The sequence below is a fragment of the Hyperolius riggenbachi genome, chromosome 4 (assembly GCF_040937935.1).
Source record: "Hyperolius riggenbachi isolate aHypRig1 chromosome 4, aHypRig1.pri, whole genome shotgun sequence".
Lineage (NCBI taxonomy): Eukaryota > Metazoa > Chordata > Amphibia > Anura > Hyperoliidae > Hyperolius > Hyperolius riggenbachi.
In genome coordinates this window covers 55,484,540-55,502,881 of record NC_090649.1, presented here as the reverse complement: position 1 = coordinate 55,502,881, position 18,342 = coordinate 55,484,540, and the positions used below count along the sequence as shown (strand labels likewise).

Sequence of the window (18,342 nt, the reverse complement as noted above, 5' to 3'; positions counted from 1 at the left end):
ATATTCTATACTGAAGGATATGAAAGTTGAGTTTCAATACATTTTAGCCAGCAGGAGATGTTTATTGTATGCTATGTATTATTGTATGTTATAAATTTGTGTCACTTCATCATGCGTCATTCAGTGTCTTGTTTCAAATGCTGGTGGCCTGGGCTGTTGTGAGCTTCCACTGCCCCACCAGCTGGAGGCCCCCTTCCAGAGTTTCAAAGGACTCCCTACTTCACCTGCAGGAGTTATTAAGGACTCAGATCATTATAAGATGTCCAACTTCACACCAAAAGGTTTCCCTCTTCAAATTATGGAATTGAACTCCATGTAGCCCACCTGTGCGCTTCCGATATAAGGGCTCCTCTAGCCCTGAGACTTTTCCAGAATATCTCAGTTGCTAGTGCTTTGTGTGCTGTCAGTTCCTGGACAACTTGTTCTTGCTACTCTAATTATCTGGTTCTGAAATGTGCGTCATCTTCCAATGTTACACGGTGTATGGATACATATATTTTTACTTACTTACACAACTTGTGTTTTTCCCTTTGAGTTTAGGTCCTGTACCTGAGGCCTGGGAGTGCAAAGGTTCTGTGCAATGTCTTAGCTGTTCCAAGATCTGCCATCTTCTGAAGTTTTACCTGGGATCTATTGGAGCCACTCCTCCAGTCACCACTCCCAATGATCCTACCACCATTGGGACAACTTTTCTCATCCTCTCTTTCCTCTTTTAGACATTGGTACTTCTCCAACTTCTCATATGCCTTCACTCGTCACAGCTACACCTATCACCACCTTCCTATCCACCTACACCTACCTTCCTCCCCCCTAGAGCTTATTTTCAAGGTAGGGATTATATTTCGAGCATGCTCGAAATTCCAGCTAGGGCTTATTTCCAGGGTAGGGCTTAATTTCGGGGAAAAAGTAATCCATACTGGAAAGCTAGCTGGCCTCCCCTTAAACTGGGCCAAGATCGCGGTAAGGGCATAATATTGAGAGCCTCACTGGTTGTCCATTCAAGACATGAACTGTACAAAGCACCATCTTTACCACTGTGGAAAACACGTCAACGCTATATACATTTATCAAAAAGAACACCACAGTAACAAAGACCATGAAGTATGTGTGCATTTATTAGCATATAAATAAGAGCCATGATCCCTGCCTCCATAAAAACATGGAAACAGCTTTAGAATGGAAGAAATCCAAACCATAGAAGGATCCTCTTGATATAAAAGTGTAAGCAGAGTAGACGGCGCTCTTGTACATCTCAGTCAGGTTAACGGACTTGCTCAGTCTCAAGTCAGTCCAGTCTCTTTACCATGTAAGGCCCCTCCAGCTCATAACCAATCTTTCTGTAATAGTTTCTGGTACCGACACCTGGTGGAGAGGGGGGGAAAAATGAAAGACTGTAAAAATTAAAGCCAGACTCCAGGAATACATAGAAAACAGCCACCAACAATGCTATGTTCAATCATCTATTCACCAGGACACCCGGAGAGAAAACGCAAAGTAACAAGGTCATATATTGACGTCCATCAGGAGGCTGCTTCTCAATAAAGCTCTCTTATTAACTATTCATAAGAGCACAGGAGGTCCCCTTCAAGATAAAAAATGTGAACCACGTTCAATGTAAATATAGCTCGCACCATATGAGTCCATATCGCATAACAGCGACTATGGAGTGATAAGGTTTGTAAGACAAAAGGGGAGATAATTGAGATCCCCTGATATAGTATGTTGAGTGAGACAATCTCCCATATTAATGTTATGGAATAATACTGACAGAAGGTGGGTTACTACCAAGGTAACCACTATATAGACAGATGGGGACATTAGACACAACCCCACTCTGGTTAAGATGTCACTCTCCGTAGATGTTGAAAAACAATGGAAGGGGTAGCACCCCTCCACCAAGGGTGGGCTACTGCTACAACACAGGTACAAAACAGGTAGAAACAGAGGCGCCAAAATAAAATAACGTGCTAGGAGGAGCTATTTTTGGCTTAAAGGGAACCTGAAGCGAGGAAAATTATTTAAAATAAACACATGACGTAGCTGCAAATGAATATTACATTCTAACCTCGCCGTCAGTTCCTCTCAGAAGCTCACCATTTTCTTCTTACAGTGATCCCGCCCAATTCTGACAATATTTTGTCAGAACTGAAATATACCAGTTGCTGTCAGTTACAACTGAATGTGCAAGGTAATGTACATGTTTCACTATGGCTCAAGTGGGCGATGTTACAGTTTATATTACAGTGTGCTGACCAGGAAGCGGTTATGGGGTAATGGCCATTTTTAAAATGGAGGACAGAGAAATCCATTGATCACAGTGGACAAATGGGATGCAGGAGAGGAGAAAGAGATTGAGGAGTAGACTACACAGGAGGTAAGTATGACCTGTGTATGGTTATATTGACTTTTTATTTTCAGTTCAGGCTCTCTTTAAAGTTCAGCAAAGTTACTCCTTTCCTCATTCCTCTGAAGAAGCGGATTCATGCCTGCGAAGCGCGTTGCCTGTTTGGAGCTTTTTGATTAAAGTCTGATTTATGCTGAATCTTGACTTTTTGAGTCTATGTTTGGGGAGGGTAAATCCCCACTACCTCTCTTTTTAAACCGTTTGAAGCATATCAGGCGGTTTGCCCGATCCAACTGTCAGATATATGTTGGTCTGATATTGTGCAGTTGGTGCGTGTGTACAAGTTGTTTGAAAGACTTGTAATTGTTTTGAATGTGTAGTCCGTCAGTCCTTTTGCGTGCGTATGTTAATCGAGTTGGTTGTTTAGCAGTCTAGGCGTGTGTACGTACAGGTCACGTGGTTCATCAGGTTGTGTGGTTTGTCGTGTTGGTCGTGTGCATGTTGGATGTGTATACGAGCCAGTAGAGAAGGCCAATAATTATGCAAATAATTATGTCTTACATGCAAAAGTTCATACAAAAACTGTATGCAACTTGGAATTTCACCAAATTCACTTCCTGTTAAAGGAACCCAAGGTAAGAAGTATATGGAGGCAGCCATATTTTTGTCATTTTTAGCAATACCAGTTGCCCAGCAGCTTGGCTGCAGAAGTGTCTTAATCACACCTGAAACAAGCATGCAACTGATCTAGTCAGACTTCAGTCAGACTTATCGAATCTGCATGCTTGGTCTCAAAGTATTATGCTAGGTACACACTATGAGATTTTATGGCAGATTTACGATCAGATTATTTACAACATGGCCGATCTGATTTCTGATCATTTTACGATCAATTTCCACCTGTTTTCCGTTCACTTTTATCGAAAATCGCTCCGAAATCAGATTGGACAGGTTGGAAATAATCGATCTGACAGTAAATCTGCCAGAAAATCTCATAGTGTGTACCTAGCATTAGAGGCAGGGGCTCAGCAGGACAGCCAGGCAATCTGCATGGTTTAAAAGGAAATAAATATGGTAGCCTCCATATCACTCTCAGTTCAGGTGTGATGAAAGCTTAGTTGGCCTGATTCCAAGCTGCTTACAGTTTATATGAAATCTGCTTGCAAGGCGGAATAAGTTGCATCTCACTGACCATATCTAGTCAGCAGATGATACGTTTGTTAAAAGGGAATGGTCCTGAGGACATGGGGGGGCAGAATGTAAGTGGAGGGAGGGGCTGTCTCCTCATTAGGGGCAGGGCCAAAAAAGGAGGTGTCTCTCATTCAGTCCACAGCACCTAAGACTCATGCAACTCCTGGAAATAGCTGCAAAAACAACCTAACACCCTGGACTGACTTCAAAAGTATTAGTGAGGAAGAGATCTCAGACATCCTCCGCCGCCTCCGCCAGACAACCTGCGACCTGGACCCTGGACCAACTAAACATATGCTGAAATGCCCTGACCTGCTTGGTCCAGCATTTCACAAAATAGTAAATTGCTCTCTGCAAGCAGGGAGGTTTCCTACCTCTCTAAAAGAAGGAATCATCAAGCCCCTTCTTAAAAAAACCTTCCATGGATCCAGATGCTATGAGCAGCTACAGACCTGTCTCCAACCTCCCCTTCTTAGGTAAAGTTATTGAAAAGGCTGTCTATCAGCAACTTGAAACCAGGCTGTCAGTAAACAACATCCTGGACCCTCTACAATCTGGCTTTAAAGGGACACTTAAGTCAAAAAAAAAAAATGAGTTTTACTCACCTGGGGCTTCTAATAGCCCGCTGCAGCTGTCCGGTGCCCTCGCCATCTCCCTCCGATCCTCCTGGCCCCGCCGGCAGCCACTTCCTGTTTCGGTGACAGGAGCTGACAGGCTGGGACGTGAGTGATTCTTCGCGTTCCTGGCCACAATAGCGCCATTTATGCTGCTATAGCATATATCATATACCATATAGCAGCAGAGGGTTCTAATGTGTCTGGGAACGCGAAGAATCACTCGCTTCCCCAGCCTGTCAGCTCCTGTCACCGAAACAGGAAGTAGCTGCTGGCGGGGTAAGGAGGATCGGCGGGAGACGGCGAGGGCACCGGACAGCTGCAGGGGGCTATTGGAAGCCCTAGGTGAGTAAAACTCATTTTTTTTTGTTTGACTTAAGTGTCCCTTTAAGAAACACCACAGCTGTGAAACAGCCGTCATCAAAGTCTGCAACGACCTGCTCATGGCAAGGGACAGAGGGGAATGCTCCATCCTAATCCTGTTGGATATCTCAGCGGCTTTTGATACAGTTGACCATGAAATCCTGCTTAACAGACTGCAGGAGTACTGTGGCATCAGTGGATCAGTCCTCCAGTGGTTCAGATCATTCCTGACTGACAGAACACAGAGAGTATCCCTAGGTCCTATAATGTCCAAACCTGCACCTCTACAATTCAGAGTGCCACAAAGATCAATCCTATCCCCTCTGCTGTTTGCAATCTACAGGTTGCCACTCGGTACACTTATCCAACGACATGGCCTGACGTACCACTGCTACGCCGATGACACACAGCTATACCTGTCCTTCAAACCTGGTGGAACAGAACCTACTCCTACTTAACTGAGCTACATACAGGCATGGATGAATGATAACTGGTTGAAACTGAATACTGACAAAACTGAGGTCCTCTTTGTCCAAAGCCAGTGCTCGCCATCAAAACAGCTCTATCCTAAAGCAACACCAATCAGGATTGGGATTCAGACATAAACAGCTCCAACCTTGTGCGCAGCCTTGGCGTACTAATCGATGGGGAATTGAGTTTCAGAAAACACATTTCATCTGTAGTTACTTAAATCTTCCTACTTTCATCTGAAGAACATTGCAAAGATTAAACGTCTGATTCCCCCAGAGGATCTTCCAACCCTAATTCACGTCTTCATCACATCACGGCTGGATTACTGCAATGCCCTTTATGCTGGCCTCCCCAAAAAGGACCTGCGTCGCCTGCAATTAGTGCAGAATGCTGCTGCCAGATTGCGAACAAACCAGCCTCGAAACTGTCACATTACACCGATCCTTCTCTCACTGCACTGGCTACCAGTAGAATGGAGAATACTCTTCAAGATTGGACTGCTGACATTCAAATCCCTGCACAATCTGGGCCCTGGATACATGAAGGACTTGCTGAAGCTGCACCCAGTGGCGTAGCTAAGGAGCTGTGGGCCCCGATGCAAGTTTTACAATGGGGCCCCCCAAGCACTCTATACATAACAATTTATACGGCGCACCAAAATCTGCCAATGGCAACTACAGTGTCAGAGGTGCAAGAAGGGGATGGGGAAGAGCTTGTTACTGATTATCACTGTTCAAAGTATCTACAGAAGTCATTATTATGCACATAGGACCAATAGAGAGCCAATTCTGTAGTTAAGGGAGGGCCCTTCGGGGCCCCTCTGGCCCAAGGGCCCCGATGCGGTCGCTACCTCTGCACCCCCTATTGCTACGCCCCTGGCTGCACCACACCTCTCACAACCTCAGATCAGCAAGTTCTATAAACTTGGTCACTCCCAGAGTGCACCTCAAAAAATCTGGAGATAGAGCCTTCTGTCATGCTGCCCCTACTCTTTGGAACTCCCTGCCACACCCAGTAAAGACAGCACCATCCCTGGAGCTATTCAAATCCAGACTGAAAAGCCACCCGTTTAGCCTGGCATTTCCGGACTTATAAAATTCTTCCTCTGTACCACGATGGTCTGAGCCATGCTTATGCGCTTTGAGTCCTACGGGAGAAAAACGCTCTACAAATGTTATTTGTTGTTGTTGTTCTTGTTTCCTAAAGAACAAATACAACTAGGCAAAAGCAATCCATCCCACCGCGTCACTGCAGTAGGGGGCCAATCACATCAAAGAACAGCTGTATGTAGATTTTCATCTGAACTGATCACAAACAGTCAATATGTCTCAGAGAAAAGCAAAGATACCTAGCTTTATGGCCCATACACAAGCCTGAGTCGGCTGAGATGGCAGATAACCACTGCCTCAGCTGATAATCAGGCGTTATTCCCATTGTTCGCACTGGTTCCCCGCTGCGCAACGTCACGCACGTGCTGCCCCTCCGTCCTTTCCCACCCCCCACATAGCAACACAGCACGTCAGCTGAAACACGTGTGGGCAGGCCAGCGAGGTCACCCAAGTGGATCAGGTCCTGATCCCCGACGGGCAACATCTGTCAAAGGTACGTACACACTTGCAGAGTCCTGCAGATGCTAATTTATGCCGGAACCGCCAATTATGGATTGTTTGGATAGTGTACCGATTAGGGCACTGGCCTTTAAGAGAAACCATAACCAAGAATTGAACTTCATCCCAATCAGTAGCGGATTCCCCCTCTTCCATGCGAAATCTATTCCTTTTCACAAACAGACCATCAGGGGGCTCTGTATGGCTGACTTTGGGGTGAAACCCCTCCCACAGTGTGATGCCAGGAGCATGGTCCTGACAGTTTCCTGTCTGTGAGCCTTGTTGCATTATGGGAAATAACAGCTGTTTACAGCTGTTTCCAACTGCCAAAAAAGCAAGCAGCATCTCCTTCCACTGACATCACCTGCCAGCAGTAAACATGTCACCATGTGATAAATGCCAGGGAGAGGAAAGATTTTACAATGGGCAAACACTGACTAAATCATTTATACATAATTATTGTAAAAATGAAGCACTTTTTTTTATTACATTTGTTTCACTGGAGTTCCTCTTTATATCTCCGCTCTTCCTAATCAGCAAGCCAGCACCTATTAAGTAAGGACTCCTTGGGCAAGACACCATAACTCTGCGGGGTGATGGCCTATTGAGCATGCAGTTAGTGGCTGCAGCGTTCAAGCGCTTTGAGGCAGACAGCAGAAAACTGCTTTTCAAATTGTTAGGATTATTATTATCATCATCCAATCTGCCTCTAGACATGACAGGTTCTCTTCCAGGCGCACATGTATGTCTGCTCATAATAAAGTCGTGGGGTAAATGAAACTATTAATTTGACACAGGCATTTTAATTATACACGATAATATTGTATGGCGCAGAGAATTACGCACTTATCGCATTTCTCTATCTCTAGCAGGCTTATTCTGCCAGCTTGTATTTCAATTAAGATAGTCCGCCCAGCGTCAGACAGATCAATACTTTCCATCTCGCACTACAAAGAGGAATATCCGCAACTCAAATTGTTGTGCTTTATTAAAAAAAGAGTCCAATCTGCCCCTTCCTGAGGCTTTATCTGGAGAAGCACTAACCGCCTGTATCCAAAACATCTGAAGTACGAGGTGTTATTTATAACCTGCATTACGCATGCACAGAGCAGTCCGACATGTGAGGCGCTGGGGCCATTGCGCTGCTGTGCGCATTACACATACATTATTGTACAACATATTCTACTGCTACTAATGTACAACATAGCAGCTTCACCATTCAGAGCGTAGCTTCCTCGCTCACCATCGCTTTCTGCATCAGTTACTGCAGAAGCGAGTGCGGAGCTCTAGGGGAAAGGGGGAGATAGACTTCAATATTCCTGAGCTGTGGGATGCTATAAAGAGGAAAAATTCATGTCATCTGTTTACATTGTAAACAATCAGCTTTAAAATGAACCTGAAGTGAAAATAAACTTATGAGACAATGAATTGTTTGTGTAGAACGGATGATAAATAGAACATTAGTACTATAGAAAATATTCTTCTGTTTTTAGCTTAAAAGTACCTAAATTATAAATTACAGTTTGCTTTAAACCTAATAAGTTGTCAAGATATATAAAATCACACACGATAAAGCCCCCCAGGGTCTATATGGTCTTGAAATCCCAGCCCCAAGTGTGAAATTGGGCATGGCCTTTTTTTCCCCTCAAACCATAGGTGCAAAGGATGCTGGGGGATTGATGTCATAACTCCACCCCTCATGTCCATGTGATCTAATCTAGGCAGACAGACAGACATCTGAAATAAGAATTATAACAGACAGACAGGATAAGATGGCTGCTGCAGTTCTCCTGTCTCTTCTCTCTCCTACACACTGTGAAAAGAGAAGTAATTTGATCCAGGCAGGCAGACAGCAGGGGAGGGCGGGGCAGGGGACTTAACCAGGCTGAAGAGGTGGGCACAATGCTGTCAGCTTCAGGAGGAATAAGGAAGTGCTGATACAGATATAAATGTGGGTCTGTTCTATCCACTATGTATGTTTACTGGGCAGGCACAGCCGTACTTACACAGCCACAGAATGGCCACCCTTGTGCTTGAAGAGGGGCGCAGCTCTGATCAGAGTACCGACAAGCCCTTGTTGGTAATCTTAGGAAGGTCAGCGAGTGGCAACAGGGAACCAAAGGACTCCATGGGAAGCCTCATTAGGATCCAGAGGCTTTTCTCTCCTTAGGTAAGTACAGTATGTGATTCTGCGCCAGCGCTTAGGCTCGGATTACACCAGACTGTCACAGTTGCAGATTAGAATTCACACTCCCTGAGAGGAGTCAGGAGGTACACAGGCGCCAAACACAGAAGTCGGCAGATCTGATGGGATGTGCTGCCCATTGTTAGTGGGTGAAACAAGAATTTTAGAGTGTGTAGTGGTAGGGGAGCTGTACCAGGGGCAGTACTGAGAAGCAGTGAGTGCGAGTAAGTGGGTCAGGTGCTGCTGGGATATATGGCAGTGTGTAGCGGTAGGGGTGCTGTACCAGAGACAGTGAAAGGGGCAGCACTGAGCAGCAGTAAGTGGGTCAGGTGCTGCTGGGATATATGGCAGTGTGTAGCGGTAGGGGTGCAGTACCAGAGCCAGTGAAGGGGGCAGTACTGAGAAGCAGTAAGTGGGTCAGGTGCTGTTGGGATATATGGCAGTGTGTAGCGGTAGGGGTGCTGTGCCAGAGCCAGTGAAGGGGGCAGCACTGAGAAGCAGTAAGCACGAGTAAGTGGGTCAGGTGCTGTTGGGATATATGGCAGTGTGTAGCGGCAGGGGTGCTGTGCCAGAGCCAGTGAAGGGGGGAGCACTGAGAAGCAGTAAGCGTGAGTAAGTGGGTCAGGTGCTGTTGGGATATATGGCAGTGTGTAGCGGTAGGGGTGCTGTGCCAGAGCCAGTGAAGGGGGCAGCACTGAGAAGCAGTAAGCACGAGTAAGTGGGTCAGGTGCTGCTGGGATATATGGCAGTGTGTAGCGGTAGGGGTGCTGTGCCAGAGCCAGTGAAGGGGGCAGCACTAAGAAGCAGTAAGCGTGAGTAAGTGGGTCAGGTGCTGCTGGGATATATGGCAGTGTGTAGCGGTAGGGGTGCTGTACCAGAGACAGTGAAAGGGGCAGCACTGAGCAGCAGTAAGTGGGTCAGGTGCTGCTGGGATATATGGCAGTGTGTAGCGGTAGGGGTGCTGTACCAGAGACAGTGAAAGGGGCAGCACTGAGCAGCAGTAAGTGGGTCAGGTGCTGCTGGGATATATGGCAGTGTGTAGCGGCAGGGGTGCTGTGCCAGAGCCAGTGAAGGGGGCAGCACTGAGAAGCAGTAAGCACGAGTAAGTGGGTCAGGTGCTGTTGGGATATATGGCAGTGTGTAGCGGTAGGGGTGCTGTACCGGAGCCAGTGATAGGGGCAGTACTGAGAAGCAGTAAGCGCGAGTAAGTGGATCAGGTGCTGCTGGGATATATGGCAGTGTGTAGCGGTAGGGGTGCTGTGCCAGAGACAGTGAAGGGGGCAGCACTGAGAAGCAGTAAGCGTGAGTAAGTGGGTCAGGTGCTGCTGGGATATATGGCAGTGTGTAGCGGTAGGGGTGCTGTACCAGAGACAGTGAAAGGGGCAGCACTGAGCAGCAGTAAGTGGGTCAGGTGCTGCTGGGATATATGGCAGTGTGTAGCGGTAGGGGTGCTGCGCCAGAGCCAGTAAAGGGGGCAGTACTGAGAAGCAGTAAGCGCGAGTAAGTGGATCAGGTGCTGCTGGGATATATGGCAGTGTGTAGCGGTAGGGGTGCTGTGCCAGAGACAGTGAAGGGGGCAGCACTGAGAAGCAGTAAGCGTGAGTAAGTGGGTCAGGTGCTGCTGGGATATATGGCAGTGTGTAGCGGTAGGGGTGCTATGCCAGAGCCAGTGAAGGGGGCAGCACTGAGAAGCAGTAAGTGGGTCAGGTGCTGTTGGGATATAAGGCAGTGTGTAGCGGTAGGGGTGTAGTACCGGAGCCAGTGAAGGGGGCAGCACTGAGAAGCAGTAAGCGTGAGTAAGTGGGTCAGGTGCTGCTGGGATATATGGCAGTGTGTAGCGGTAGGGGTGTAGTACCGGAGCCAGTGAAGGGGGCAGCACTGAGAAGCAGTAAGCGTGAGTAAGTGGGTCAGGTGCTGCTGGGATATATGGCAGTGTGTAGCGGTAGGGGTGCAGTACCAGAGACAGTGAAATGGGCAGCACTGAGCAGCAGTAAGCGGGTCAGGTGCTGCTGGGATATATGGCAGTGTGTAGCGGTAGGGGTGCAGTACCAGAGCCAGTGAAGGGGGCAGTACTGAGAAGCAGTAAGTGGGTCAGGTGCTGCTGGGATATATGGCAGTGTGTAGCGGTAGGGGTGTAGTACCGGAGCCAGTGAAGGGGGGAATGTATGCTGTCACTGCTGGGATCTTGGTGTGACAATAATGAGAGTGGGAAGGAAACTCATCTCCTCCTCCCTGGCGCTGAGCCTTGGCTGCCTCTGTTTATGGCTGCGTACCTCTCAGGATCCTTAGCTCCGTGTACTACCGGCGTGTAAAAATCACGGAGTGGAAAGCGACTTATTACCATGTAATCAGCAGAAGTAAAGACCGCGTTTACTCCCCGCCGCTGTGTTCCTCCACTCATCGCTGGCCGCTTAACTGCCGCAGGAAATATCTCCTTGTACGAATACATTACAGCGCTCGTAAAGAAGAACTATAGAGAAAATAACTTAATGAACAAAATTGCTTATTTTTTTACAATATTAATTCATGAATCATTTGGTCAATTATTTGCCCGTTGGAAGATCTTTCCTCTCCCTGATTTACATTCTGAAATTTAACACAGGTGGCGCCATCATTACTCCTGTCAGGTGCATCACTGCGGAATGTTTGTTTACTGAGAGTTCCGAAGGCAAAGTAAACAATGCCTCGTCTCACAAAATGCTCTGGGAGCAGTGGAATGTTATTCCATAACTGATGGATAACTGCAATGCTGGCAAAATGGATGAAAGATGTGATACAGACAGCCTTTGTTATATTTCATTTAACTGACAAGCGAAGAGCAAGTCCCAGCTGCACAAAATGAACATAACGTGGTGGCGTAGTGGTTAGCGCTCTCGCCTTGCAGCGCTGGGTCCCCGGTTCGAATCTCAGCCAGGTTAACATCTACAAGGAGTTTATATGTTCTCCCCGTGCCTGTGTGGGTTTCCTCCGGGCACTCCGGTTTCCTCCCACATCCCAAAAACATACAGATAAGTTAATTGGCTTCCCCCTAAAATTGTCCCTAGACTACGATACATACACTACACAATGCATACATAGACATAGGACTATAGTAGGGATTAGACTGTGAGCTCCTCAGAGGGACAGTTAAAGAGAGTCTGAAGCGAGAATAGATCTCGCTTCAGACCTCATAGCTAGCAGGGGCATGCGTGCCCCTGCTAAAACGCTGCAATCCCGCGGCTTAACGGGGGTCCCTGTCCCCCCAAACCCCCTCCGTGCAGCGGGGGAGCGCTTCCTGGTTGGGGCAGGGCTAACCGCCGCAGCCCTGCCCCATGCGCGTCTGTCAGACGCGTATCTCCGCCTCTCCCTCTGGGTTGGGGGTGAAGGGACCCCCGTTAAGCCGCAGGATAGCGGCGTTTTAGCAGGGGCACACGTGCCCCTGCTATATATAAGACCTGAAGCGAGATTTAGTCTCGCTTCAGTGTCTCTTTAAGTGACAAGACAATATATACTCTGTACAGCGCTGCTGAAGATGTCGGCGCTATATAAATAATAATAATAATAATACAATTTGTATCGGTTCAAAACCATTAGTATTGTATTAACCATTTTATATACTACTAATTAATATTGTGAATTTAGGAAAATATGCTTTTATTTCAGTATTAACTTGATTGTCCTTTTTGCCAGTTACTGACATGTCCAGGCTAGAGGTAAAATAATGGACATCTCACTTTTTTTTTTTACCGCATGCTGTAATCTTTGAGTATGGACTGATATCAGGTATTTACCACACAAGTCGGTAATTTACCTCACTAGTCTGTCATTTCAGTTTTCCATGAGGTAACAACCTTAAAGAGACACTGAAGCGAAAAAAATATATGATATAATGAATTGGTTGTGTACTATGAATAATTACTAGAAGATTAGCAGCAAAGAAAATATTCTCATACGTTTATTTTCAGGTATATAGTGTTTTTTCTAACATTGCATCATTCTATAATATGTGCACATTACACAACACTCAGCATTCAAAATGAGTCTTTCAGAGCAGTCTGTGAAGTAATGACCTCTCCTCTAGCAGAGGAAAAGTAAATAGTCCAGGAACAGTTGAGATAATAAAAGTCAGATAACAGCCCTCTCCACGACTAACTTAGTCGGAGAGCTTAATGGCTTGTTTCTCAACTCTTCCTGTACTGGAAACAATTACACTGATGTATCTGATCTTAAGGTTTTATTTCTTAGCTGTACTACACATACAAATCATAATATCATAATTTTTTTTTCACTTCAGTGTCTCTTTAAGGAAATGACATTTCACAAGATGTTTTCTGTTTTACTGAATACGGTAATGCTTTGAGACTTGAAGCCATTGAGGGGTTTCTGCACTAATGGTGGATGCAATCACATTCTACACATACAATGTAATCCGGCCAGTCGGGGCGTAGGGCGCACGCTCGGCCGGAATCGTTCTGCACCTCCCGGCCGCGTAAGTGTGATAGGGGAGCGAATACGCCAGAAATGTGCCTGCGTGGACAGGCAGAATTACTGGGAGCCATAGCGAAGCATCCAGGAGGCAGAGGAAGACCCAGAGGGACTTATCAGGCCGGAGGGGGCTGAAGAAAGCCCCAAGTATGTATACTTTTTTCCTTTGGTGCTATCTCAGGCACACCTTAAAATAGCTTTGCTTGATTTTTTTTTTTTTTTTTACAGTATTTCTTTATAATTTAAATGATTTAGTCACTGTGTGCCCATTGTAAAAACTTTCCTCTTCCTGATTTATACTCTGACATTTATCACAAGTGGCAATATCTTAAAAGACACCTGAGGTTTTATTTCGTTTAAATCTACTTTTTTAAGTTTTAACTGTTTTGTTTTTGCACAATGACACATTCATTGAAGTATGCCAGAGCTAAAATCTATGAACTATTGAACCTTTTTATCTCTTTCCTGCTCTCAGAAGTCATTTTCTGCTAGGAAAGTGTTTTATAGTTTGAATTTCTTATCAGTGAGGGTCACATTCTAGTCACTTCCTGTCTGAGCCAGGACTGAGTCAGCCACTTACATACCTGATATTTAACTCTTTCAGGCAGAGAAAGAAAAAAAAGGAACATGGCCTAGTTATTTGTGTGCTAGGCACTGTACATACCCATGTCTATCTCTCATGTCACCTCGGGTATCCTTTAAGAACTGGCAGGTGATCTCTACGGAATGCAATTCCAAAGTCAGTAACCCCCCTCCCGTTTCCAAGAATGCTCTGGCGGTGAGTATTTCGCATAGCTAACAAGCCTAGGTTGTAAGATCACTGGGAAGGCAGGTCTACATACTAATAAACAGCAATATATAGATATAGGTAGTGTTTCTGATGCTGAAACCAGGAAAATTACCATAAAAGTGAATAATTTTACTGCATCCTGCTCTACGTCACTACAGGGCCTCTTTATCCCTCTACGAAGAGAATTGACACGTCACACATCTAAACCAATTTCCAGGGAGCAATCCATACTATAACTCAGTATAGACCGCGCTGCATTTTTACCCAGCACACTTCGGCTTCCATACTATTATAAGAATATATAATTTGTTCTAAAGTCCTGAAAGCTGAAATTACCGGTACTTTGTTGCGTTTCCTATACTGGCAGGAAGGTGAGAGCGGCACATTTCCTGTATATAATCACACCTTGTGCCCCCACAACACGGTCTCTACATTTCAGAAACTTTTACTAGCTTTCCGGAAGGCCGAAAGGTGAACGCAGTATTATTATTATGTTAAATTACTTTACATTGTCCTAAGTTCTTTTACTTCTTTGTCTTTTTCATCTTGCAAGGATTGTGTTTGTCCTTTTTCTAAAAATACGTATCTTACGCAGAGCTGGTGACAAAGTTCGCAGTAATTAAATCCTTCTTTAAAAGCGTTAGGCGTCACTGAAGATAACAGACAGGATGATTGTTCTGGTCCGGAACGGCGCAAACAAATCCTACTGGTTGTCTGCATTTTATTTATATCCGTTCCTTGTTCATCAACTACCATGGTCTAGCGGCCTTTTGTCAATCTCATGTATTTATTTTTGGTCAAGTTTTTTTTTAAAATACAAATACAATTTTAAGTTGTATGCATGAAAATTTGATTGATGCTCAGTGTGCAAGGCATGCTGGGTTTTCTTAAAGGGAACCTGAAGCGAGTAAAATTATTTAAAATAAACACATGACGTAGCTGCAAATGAATATTACGGTACATTCTATCCTCACCGTCAGTTCCTCTCAGAGGCTCACCATTTTCTTCTTACAGTGATCCCTTCCAGTTCTGACAAGATTTTGTCAGAACTGAAATACTCCAGTTGCTGTCAGTTATATATCAGCAGCTGTCAGTTACAACTGAATGTGCAAGGTAATGTCCATGTTTCCCTATGGCTCAAGTGGGTAATATTACAGTTTAAGGGCCCTTTTCCACCAGCAGTCGCTAGCGTTCACGCTGAACGCTAGCGATTGCTGAATCGCAATTACCCGGCGATCCCCCGACGTTTGCGGCCGTGATTTTGCTATGCTATGCACTGCATAGCAAAATCGCGGCAAATATCGCTCCGCCGCGCGTTCGCGTTCCCGTCAAAAACGAATCGCGGAAGTGGAAATGACCTACCGCGATTCCTATGTTAAAAAGCAAACCGTAGCGATTGTAAAATCGCTAGCGGTTTGCGTCTTTCCGATTCAGCCAGCGCAAACGCGCTGGTGGAAAAGGGCCCTAACAGTGTGCTGACCAGAAAGCTGTTATGGGGTAATGGCCATTTTTAAAATGGAGGACGGAGAATTCCATTGATGACAGTGGACAAGCAGTACGCAGGAGAGGAGAAAGAGATTAATGAGTAGACTACACAGGAGGTAAGTATGACCTGTGTATGGTTATTTTGACCTTTTATTTGTAGTTCAGGTTCTCTTTAAAAGTAGAGTAAACCTATATGACAAAGAAAAAGTTGAGTTTTACTTGCCTGGGGCCTCTCCGAGGCATACATGCAAAAATAGCGCCGGGAAATCTGGGGCAGGGTGAAGACAAAAACCGTTTTGCCCTGATCCTGTAAAAGTCCCGGTGGCGATAATCACTATTCCCCCTCCAGGACAGCATGGACACCGGGGAAAGACGTAATCCGGCTGCAAGCTATTGCTGGCGGCCGAATTACGCTGATTTTAAAGTAATTTGGGTCCTGTCTTTTCACAGCGGTCAAATTACTGTCTGAGCGTCACAATAGCCGTAATTCACAGCCGAAACAGCTGTCTGTTGTTGCCATCATGCTTGCATCAATAAAACTTTAGGAGCTATAAGTACATCGTGTGGTGCCGGTCATTTTGTGGATTTAACCTGACATTTATCACCTGTAACCGCGGGAGGGGGGGGGGGGGTAACAGCGGTGACATGAATAGGATCCCCAGTCTTCAGGGTAAGTTACCCTCCCCCCATCCCGTGGTCACAGGTGCAGTAATTCATCTTCATTAGAATTCCAAATTCGAGTATTTCGGTACTCGAAAGCCCATCCCTAGTGGCGACATTTTTATTCCCGTCAGGTGCAGCTCTGCAGAATATTTGTCTACTATGGTAGGGACTAGATTGTGAGCCCCTTTTGAGGGACAGTTAGTGACATGACTATATACTCTGTACAGCGTTGTGTAATATGTTGGCGCCATATAAATACTTAAATAAATATAAAGTAGATATAGGAAGTGTTTCTCATGCTGAAACCAGGAAAATTACCCAAAAAGTTGGTATCCTGAATAATTTCATGTTTACTTAATACAGTGTATTGGATTTTGCTTTAAAGAACAAGCGACACCCATGCTAACCTAGAAATAAAAAACACATATATAAGTAGATAAATACTACTTCTACTTACATAACAGATGTATTGTGCGATCCACGTAATGATTCCTGTGAATTTTATAAAGGAAAAGCAGAAAATCCTATTCCAGGCAGTGGCCATCTTGCCAAGCTAATGCTGACATCATATCCTCCCTGACTCTTGTTTTCCCCTCTCCCTTCTCTTGCTCATTGTGTATTCATTAGCTGCCCTCCTTCCAGAGTCTTCAGACACTCCCACTGAGGTGTATACTAACAACTGCACTGTCTATATTTTTATTTACACATCCAATCACTGAGTCACCTCAGCCTTGATTGTAAACACAAGTAATCAGAGGGTGTTTCTGATAAGCAGCTAGGCAGGGAAATAAATGGAAGAGGAGGAATATATTATAGATAAAAAGAACCCCCAGCATGCAACTGTTTGGCACTGACTACTAAAGGGCCAGTGCTCCTTACGTATGTGATAACTCCAAATTATAACAGCAGAAAAAGTTTTGAATGCAGGATTAGCATCTTTATCACTTAATACACTAGAACCAGCTGCTGTTAAAATTTGATTTTTATGGTGACAATACCGCTTTAATGCAGTAAAATTCAATACCGTTTGCTCTGCTGGGAGAAGGAGGTGTGTCCCTCAGTCGGCACTTTAGCATAACTGGATCTCATGTGACTTAAAGGGACACTTAAGTCAAACAAAAAAAAATGAGTTTTACTCACCTAGGGCTTCCAATCGCCCCCTGCAGCTGTCCGGTGCCCTCGCTGTCTCCCTCCGATCCTCCTGGCCCCGCCAGCAGCCACTTCCTGTTTCGGTGACAGGAGCTGACAGGCTGGGGACGCGAGTGATTCTTCGCGTTCCCAGACACATTAGCACCCTCTATGCTGCTATGTGGTATATGATATATGCTATAGCAGCATAGATGGCGCTATTGTGGCCAGGAACGCGAAGAATCACTCGCGTCCCCAGCCTGTCAGCTCCTGTCACCGAAACAGGAAGTGGCTGCCGGCGGGGCCAGGAGGATCGGAGGGAGATGGCGAGGGCACCGGACAGCTGCAGCGGGCTATTGGAAGCCCCAGGTTAGTAAAACTCATTTTTTTGTTTGACTTAAGTGTCCCTTTAAGCATGCTCTTGAGATTCGTCTGCAGGATGAAAGTGGCATGTATGAAATATTGAAAAGATGGTGTTTTTTTTTTTTTTTTAATAAACATACATGCTTAAGTGCACCTAAACTAAATTTAGAGCAGTTTAATTAGTAATACAGGTATGCGCCTTTATGGCAGATATACCTCCGTGACCAATCCATTCTTCTTTGCTTGGCTCTCTGAAAACCTGTGGGCGTGGCTTGTTTAGTTTATAGGGAATTAGAGTATCAAAACAAAAACATATTTGGCTTGAGAAATGCCCTATAAACAATAGGAAAGGAACACAATTATGCAATGACTAAAAGTTAATTTTGGATCCACTTTGAGTTTTTTTTTTTTTCTATTCAGATTTGCTTTAAAAATAGGTAACAACTACTACTCTGGTCAGCAAATAACTTAAATGGCACAGGGAGTTTCTATGTACTCTATACTCCAAGCAATATACTGTTGCTATGGTTGCAAAGACATGCACTTTGACCTTATGGTGTTTTGAAAATTGGCAGTTCATTTCTATTTAACAATATTATGTTCCAGAGAGTCGTAATGAGCAGCACCCTGTGCTTTTGGCAATTCTATAGTTAAAATAACATTTAAAGAAGACT

General features: G+C 45.1%; 1 protein-coding gene across 2 annotated transcripts in view; it reads right to left on the bottom strand.

The window, feature by feature from the left end:
- Positions 1–1,097: 1,097 nt before the first annotated feature.
- ELP3 (elongator acetyltransferase complex subunit 3) overlaps positions 1,098–18,342 on the bottom strand; it is a 194,121-nt gene continuing 176,876 nt past the window's right edge. For both annotated transcript variants that reach the window (XM_068279017.1, XM_068279018.1), the window contains one exon: positions 1,098–1,362. In XM_068279017.1, the coding sequence (XP_068135118.1) occupies positions 1,286–1,362 (77 nt within the window). In that variant the 3' untranslated portion in view covers positions 1,098–1,285. The remainder of the gene's footprint in view (positions 1,363–18,342) is intronic.